Source organism: Macaca nemestrina, chromosome 18 (genome assembly GCF_043159975.1).
Source record: "Macaca nemestrina isolate mMacNem1 chromosome 18, mMacNem.hap1, whole genome shotgun sequence".
NCBI lineage: Eukaryota > Metazoa > Chordata > Mammalia > Primates > Cercopithecidae > Macaca > Macaca nemestrina.
The window spans coordinates 22,216,829-22,224,774 of record NC_092142.1 but is presented as its reverse complement, the minus strand read 5'-3'; the positions used below and the strand labels follow the sequence as shown (position 1 = coordinate 22,224,774).

The window sequence follows — 7,946 nt, the reverse complement described above, 5'->3', positions numbered from 1 at the left end:
CCAGCTACTCTGGAGGCGGAGGTGGGAGGATCGCTTGAGCCCAGGAATTTGAGGCTACAGTGAGCTGAGATCGTTCAATTGCCCTGGAATTTGAGGCTGCAGTGAGCAGAGATCGTTCAATCGCACTCCATTGCTGCCCAATGCGCTCCACTGTTGCCCAGGCTGTCCTCGAATTCCTGGCCTCAAACGATTCTCCCGCGTCAGCTTCCTAAAGAGCTACAGGCGCAAGCCACCGCATAAATGCGCTAATGTATGTCAGGGCTTTATAGTAAGCACATAGTTTAGTCCTCGGCAAATGGTAGATGACGTGGGATGTTTGTCGGTGCCGGGAGCTCTCAGTCCGGGGCGTTCTTCCCACAACCAGCCCTGCGCAGCGCTCCGGACGCCCGCAGTCGCTATGGTAACAGCCAACGATTTCCGGAAGAAGAACGGCGGGCGGCGAGGGTCATTCCCAGCCGCAGCCTGACAGGGCTGAACAGAGAAGCGCAAAGGGGCAAGTTACCGGTCCTCGGGTTTCTGGGGTTCCCTCGGAGGCCAGCCTCGGTGCTCTCTCAGGCTCGCTCGCTTCTGCATCCCCGTTGCCGCCCGAAGCCAACTCTTAAGTCCTGGACGCCAGGCCTTAGACAGTGCCGCCATGGACTTCTCCAAGTTCCTGGCAGACGACTTCGACGTGAAGGAGTGGATCAATGCGGCCTTCAGGGCCGGCTCCAAGGAGGCGGCGTCCGGGAAGGCGGATGGCCACGCAGCCACCCTGGTGATGAAGCTGCAGCTGTTCATCCAAGAGGTGAACCACGCCGTGGAGGGTGAGCCGCGCGGGGCCCTGGCCGCGGGACCCTCCCCTGCTCTTGGCTGGGCAGAGGTCACCGAACTTGCGTGGGGCACTCGGGTGGGCGGTGCACGCATGGACAGCAAATACCCTCGGCGAGAGAACAAGCCCCGAAGTCCTGATCACATCAGCGGGAGTCTCAGCTGGGGGCCGGGCTGTCTTGTCCACTTGCTAATTTTGGGTGTTGCTTTTCCTCCTCTGGCTGGGCTATAAGTTTCCTTTTTCTTTTCTTTCTTTCTGTTTTTTCTTTTGAAACAGGGTCTCGTTCTGTTGCCCAGGCTGGAGTGCAGTGGCTCGATCATAGCTCACTGCAGCCTCGAACTCCTGCACTCAAGCGATCCTTTCGCCACCTGAGTCGCTGGGACTACAGGCAAGAGCCACCACGCCTGCAAATTTTGTTTAAAAAAAAAAAAAATGTAGAGATGGGATCTCACTGTGTTTCCCAGGCTGGTCTCAAATTCAAATTCCTGGGCACAATGGGTTTTCCAGTCTTGGCCTCCCAAAGTGCTGGTGATTATACCTGTGAGCCACCACATCTGGCCTCAAGTTTCCTTTTGGAACTTAAAAGAGTGGATCTTATTGCAGTTGTCCTTCTCTAACTCAATAGTAGATCTCTGGGATTCCCTTTTCGTTATTATCCATAGGCATTGGAAGACAAGATGGATCTTTTTAAATGCTACAAGTTTTAACCAGTTCTTAACATGTCTTGTTGAGGCACCTTTCAGAATGTAAGATAGAACAGCTCCGGTTTCTGTTATGGTGACTTGAATGTCAGAGTCAAGGGCCCAGTGTCAAAGAAATTGGCTTTGACTTTTTGTAATCTAGGAGCACGAGTCTATGAGATGTTTATTCAAAGAGTTAGGCAGCCTGTTTTTGTACCAAACAATAAACGTAAAAAGAAAAAAAAAAAGTGAATTTTGAGAGTATGAAGGAATAGCCAACAGATCCTTATATCTGGAAAAAAAATATTATAGTATAGGTGTAAGGGAATGACACAGATCTGGAAAACATTGTTTTGGTGGATTTTATGTCAGCTGAGGAAGATAGGCTGGTCTCAGTAGAGACTTAAACCATTTTTTTTTTTGAGACAGAGTCTCATTCCTCATTTTGCTGCCCAAGCTGGAATGCAGCGATACCATCATAGCTCACTGCAGCCTCAAACTCTGGGTTCAAGCAATCCTCTCGCCTTAGCCTCCCAAGTAACTGGGACTATAGGCATGTGCCCCCTTGCCTGGCTAATTAAAAAAAAATGAAATTGTTTTTAGAGACAAGGTCGCACTATGTTGCCCAGGTTGATCTCAAATTTCTGACCTCAAGTGATCCTCCCATCTTGGCTTCCCAAAGTGCTAGGATTACTAGTGTGAGCCACCACACCTGGCCTAAACCATTTTTTGAGGATAAGTTAAATTATAAAAAATAACATGCACTGGCAACCATTTCATATAACGCCTCGACTTGACTTTTATTCACTGTGTGTTGACTCAGTACATACTGCACACAAGTCTCTCTCTTAGGCTCAGATGGAAAGACCAAACAGACTGCTTCCACTGGGAGTGGATGGTCCAAGAGATGTTCCCATTTTTGTTTGTTTGTTTGTTTGTTTGAGACGAAGTCTCGCTCTATCCCCCTGGCTGGAGTGCAGTGGCACCATCTCAGCTCACTGCAACCTCCGCCTCCTGGTTTCAAGTGATTCTCCTGCCTCGACCTCCTGAGTAGCTGGGATTGCAGGCGGCTGCCACCACACCGGGCTAATTTTTTTATTTTTAGTAGAGACAGGGTTTCATCATGTTGGCCAGACTGGTCTCAAACTCCTGACCTCAAGTGATCCACCCGCCTCGGCCTCCCAAAGTGCTGGGATTACAGGCATGAGCCACTGCGCCCGGCCATATGTGCCCATTGTTTAAGAAAAGGTAGGGAGGGGGCTTTATTTCACTGCAGATTGTTTTCTTTCTTTCTTTCTCTCTCTCTCTCTCTTTCTCTTTCTTTCTTTCTTTCTTTCTTTCTTTCTTTCTTTCTTTCTTTCTTTCTTTCTTTCTTTCTTTCTTTCTTTCTTTCTTTCTTTCTCTTTCTTTCTTTCTCTCTTTCTCTTTCTCTCTGTCTCTCCTTTCTTCTTTCCTTCCTTTTTTTTTTTTTTTTCCAGGATCTCACTTTGTCAACCAGGCCACAGTGCAGTGGTGTGATCAGTGCTCACTGCAACTTCACCTCTCGGGCTCAATGAATTCTCCTGCCTCGGCCTCCTAAATAACTGGGACCACAGGCATGTGCTACCATGCCAAGCTTATTTTTTGATTTTTTTGTAGAGATGGGGTCTCACTATATTGTCCAGGCTGGTCTCAAACTCCTGAGCTCAGGCGATCCTCCAGCCTTTGCCTCCCAAAGTGCTGGGATTACGGGTGTGAGCCACCACGCCCAGCCCATATTCTTTTTTTTTGAGACAGAGCCTCACTCTGTTGCCCAGGCTGGAGTGCGGTGGCACGATCTCGGCTCACTGCAAGCTCCGCCTCCTGGGTTCACACCATTCTCCTGCCTCAGCCTTCCAAGTAGCTGGGACTACAGGCTACCACGCCCAGCTAATGTTTTGTATTTTTAGTAGAGACGGGGTTTGACCATGTTAGCCAGGATGGTCTTGATCTTCTGACCTCGTGATCCCCAGCCCATATTCTTTTTTTTTTTTTTTTTTTTTTTGAGACGGAGTCTGGCTCTGTCACCCAGGCTGGAGTGCAGTGGCGCGATCTCGGCTCACTGCAAGCTCCGCCTCCCGGGTTTACGCCATTCTCCTGCCTCAGCCTCCCGAGTAGCTGGGACTACAGGCGCCCGCCACCTCGCCCGGCTAGTTTTTTGTATTTTTTAGTAGAGACGGGGTTTCACCGTGTTAGCCAGGATGGTCTCGATCTCCTGACCTCGTGATCCGCCCGTCTCGGCCTCCCAAAGTGCTGGGATTACAGGCTTGAGCCACCGCGCCCGGCCCCCATATTCTTTATTGTACCTTGCATCTTTTACTAATTATTGAGCATCAACTATGCATGTGTCCAGAAATGGGCAGTGGGGAGGAAAAGTTTATCTTGCTGGAGCTTGCTGCCTATGGGGAAGATAGAAACACGGTAAATTACAGTGAGGGGTGGCTTTACTCAGAATAGAATCTGGAGTTGTGAGAGCTGGCAGGAGGGTGCAGTTACGTCTTGTTTAGGAGAATCGTAAAGCACTTCCCTTGTGTTAGACTTTGAAGGAAAACTTTGTAGGACAAAGAGGAAAGGACATTAATAATAATATAATGGCAAATTGGCTGGGCACAGTGGCTTGTGCCTGTAATCCCAGCACTTTGGAAGGCCGAGGTGTATGAATCTCCTGAGGTTGGGAGTTCGAGACCAGCCTGGCCAACATGGTGAAGCCCCATCTCTACTAAATATACAAAATTAGAGGTGGGTGTGGTGACATACGCTGTAGTCCCAGATACTCGGGAGACTAAGTCAGGAGAATCACTTGAACCCAGGAGGCAGAGGTTGCAGTGAGCAGAGATCCCACCACTGCACTCTAGCTTGGGTGACAGAGCGAGACACTGTCTCAAACATAATAATAATAATAATAATAGTACGATAGCACATATACAAAGTTTGGTACACGTCAGACACTCTTTTTAGTGCTCTATATGTATTAACCAAGTGATTCTCAAACATGGGTTGCAATGCCCTCCTCGCCTCCCCTTATCCTTGTTCCTGTCCTCAGGAACAGGGAATATTTGGAAATTGGTGGGAGCTTTTTTTTCTTTTTTCTTTTTGAGATGGGGTTTCACTCTTGTTGCCTAGGCTGGAGTGCAATGGCGTGATCTCGGCTCACTGCAACCTCGGCCTCCCGGGTTTAAGCAATTCTCCTGCCTCAACCACCCGAGTAGCTGGGTTTACAGGCATGTGCCACCATGCCTGGCTAATTTTGTATTTTTAGTAGAGACGGGATTTCTCCGTGTTGGTCAGGCTGGTCTCGAGCTCCTGACCTCAGGTGATCCGCCCGCCTCAGCCTCCCAAAGTGCTGGGATTACAGGCATGAGCCATTGCGCCTGGCCTGTGGGAGCTTTTTCAGTTGTCGCAGTAGTGGGGAACGTTGCAGTGACATTCAGATATAGCACATTCAGTGGGAGGACCCAGTGATGCTTAATGTCCTGCAGTGCTTGGTACAATCCTGCACAATGAAGAATTGTCCTGGCCTAAATGTGAACAGTACCTGCTTTTGAGCATGGTTATCTAATTTAAACCTGACAGTTATCCTTAGAGGTAGGCACAGTTATTATGCCCACTATAGACTTGTAGAAACTGAGGTTGAGAGAAGTTAAGTAACTTGCTCAGCATCATGTTCCTAATGAATGGGGAGCCTGGACTGAACCCAGACAGTTGGTTCCAGAGCCCAGGCCCTTAACCATCATATTTCACTACTTCCTTGGTATTAGAGAGAGAGAGTAACATATACACAGGAGTGTGGCTATAAGAAGGCATAATCCAGGGAAAGGTGAGAAGTTCAAAAAGAGCTGCATGAATAATATCAGTAAACAGTCTGGGTGTGATCTCAGTGCTTTGGGAAGCTGAAGTGGGAGCATTGCTTGAGGCCAGGAGTTCCAGACCAGCCTAGATAACGGAGCAAGACCCTATCTCTACAAAATATTAAAAAACTAGCCAGCATGGTGGTTCATGCTTGTAGTCCAGCTACTCTGGAGGATTGCTTGAACCTAGAAGTTCAAAGCTGCAGTGAGCTAGGATTGCACCACTGCACTCCAGTTTGGGGGACAGAGTGAGACAAGATAATTAGTAGTGTTATTATTAGAGAATCACACTTTTGTAGGGGAAATGTAACTGAAGATGAGGTAGATAAAGAGATTGGGATCAGCCTGCGAAAGACCTTTCTAGCAATTCTTCGAGTTTGGCTTTTATTTCTTAGGCAGCAGGTAGCCTTCATAGGTTTAAAGCGTCATTTATTTTTATGCAAGATGAGACAAGGGCCCAAGCCTGTGATGAAGAAAGTTGATTGTAGCTGTTCAAGCACATGTTGAGGCCCCCAAATTGGAGGACTGATTTCTTCATTTAGTCAGTCAAGAAATTTTTATTGGGCACAAACTCTTTTCTAGGTTCTAAAAACACACTGTTGAACAAGACCCAGTGTTGGATTGGAGAGGTCCACAGGGGCCACGTTATGCAGGGATTTTATTTTTATTTTTATGTATTTATTTATTTTTGAGACAGAGTCTCACTCTGTTGCCAGGCTGGAGCGCAGTGGTGCAATCTTGACTCACTGCAACCTCCACTTCCCAGGTTCAAGTGATTCTCCTGCCTCAGCCTCCTGAGTAGCTGGGATTACAGGTGTGCACCACCATGCCTAGCTCATTTTTATATTTTTAGTAGAGACAAGGTTTCACCATGTTGGCTAGGATGGCCTTGATCTCTTGACCTCATGATCTGCCTGCCTCGGCCTCCCAAACTGCTGGGATTACAGGCGTGAGCCACCACGCCTGGCCAGGGATTTTATTTTATTTCTTTATTTTTAAGAAACAGGGTCTTGGCCGGGCGCGGTGGCTCAAGCCTGTAATCCCAGCACTTTGGGAGGCTGAGATGGGCGGATCGCAAGGTCAGGAGATCGAGACCATCCTGGCTAACCTGGTGAAACCCCGTCTCTACTAAAAAAAAATACAAAACACTAGCCGGGCGAGGTGGCGGGCGCCTGTAGTCCCAGCTACTTGGGAGGCTGAGGCAGGAGAATGGTGTGAACCCGGGAGGCGGACCTTGCAGTGAGCTGAGATCCGGCCACTGCACTCCAGCCTGGGCGACAGAGCAAGACTCCGTCTCAAAAAAAAAAAAAAAAAAAAAAAAAAAAAAGAAACAGGGTCTTGTTCTGTCACCCAGGTTAGAGTGCTATGCAGGGATTTCAGTGTCACATTAAAGAGTTTGAATTTAAGGCCAGGTGCAGTGGCTCATGCCTATAATCCCAGCACTTTGGGAGGCCGAGGTGGGTGGATCACCCGAAACCAGGAGTTTGAGACTAGCGTGACCTACGCAGCAAAACCCCATCTCTACTAAAAATATAAAAATTAGCTGGACATGGTGGTACACAACTGTAATGCCAGCTACTTGGGAAGCTGAGGCAGGAGAATCGCTTGAACCTAGGAGGCAGAGGTTGCAGTGAGCTGAGATTGTGCCACTGCACTCCAGTCTGGGTGACAGAGGGAGACTCTGTCCCAATAAATAAATAAATAGAGTTCAAATTTAATTTTAAAATAAGGCATTGTAGGATTTTTAAGCAGCGGAGTAACATGGTTCAGGAGGCTATTGCTGAGGTCCAGAAAAGAGATGATAGTGGCTTCAACTGGGGTGATGGCGGTGAAGATGATGAGTAATGGGTAGATTTAAGATATTTTTAGGCTTGACGTTGTGGCTCACACTTGTAACCCCAGCATTTTGGGAGGTCTAGCCAGGCAGATCCCTTGAGCCCAAGAGTTTGAGACCAACCTGGGCGACATGGCGAAACTCTGTCTCTACCAAATATATAAAAATTATTCAGTCCTGGTGGTGTGTGCCTGTAGCTACTCGGGAGACTGAAGTGGGAGGGTCACCTGAGACCAGGAGGGTGAGGTTGCAGCCAGGAGGTTGAGCTGTGATTTCGCCACTGCATTCCAGTCTGGGCAACCGAGTGAGACCCTGTATCAAAAATAATTTTAAAATAGGCCAGGTGTGGTGGCCACACCTGTTCTCCCAGCACTTTGGGAGGCCGAGGCTTGTGGATCACCTGAGGTCAGGAGTTTGTGACCTGGCCAACATGGTGAAACCCAGTCTCTACCCAATCTTTACTAAAAATACAAAAAATTAGCCAGATGTGGTGGCGGGCGCCTGTAATCCCAGCTACTCGGGAGGCTGAGGCAGGAGAATCACTTGAACCCTGCAGGCAGAGGTTGCAGTGAGCTGAAATTGCACCACTGCACTCCAGCTTGGGTGACACAGTGAAACTCTATAAAAAAAAAAAAAAAAAAAAAAAAGACCATGGAAAGCAGGCATTGGGGCCAGACCCATGTGAGGCTTAGTTTTAGCTCTGTAAGATCCTGGGCAAGTTGCTTTAACCTCTCTGAGTTTTCTTATCAGTAGGAAGT

At 48.2% G+C, this 7,946-nt stretch overlaps 1 protein-coding gene across 1 annotated transcript in view; it reads left to right on the top strand.

Annotated features, from left to right (window-relative positions):
• The first annotated feature begins 419 nt into the window (after positions 1-419).
• Positions 420-7,946, top strand: part of LOC105485017 (component of oligomeric golgi complex 7) — a 66,440-nt gene continuing 58,913 nt past the window's right edge. Inside the window, exon 1 of the mRNA XM_011747171.3 lies at positions 420-803. Coding sequence (XP_011745473.1) covers positions 635-803 — 169 coding nt within the window. The 5' untranslated portion in view covers positions 420-634. The remainder of the gene's footprint in view (positions 804-7,946) is intronic.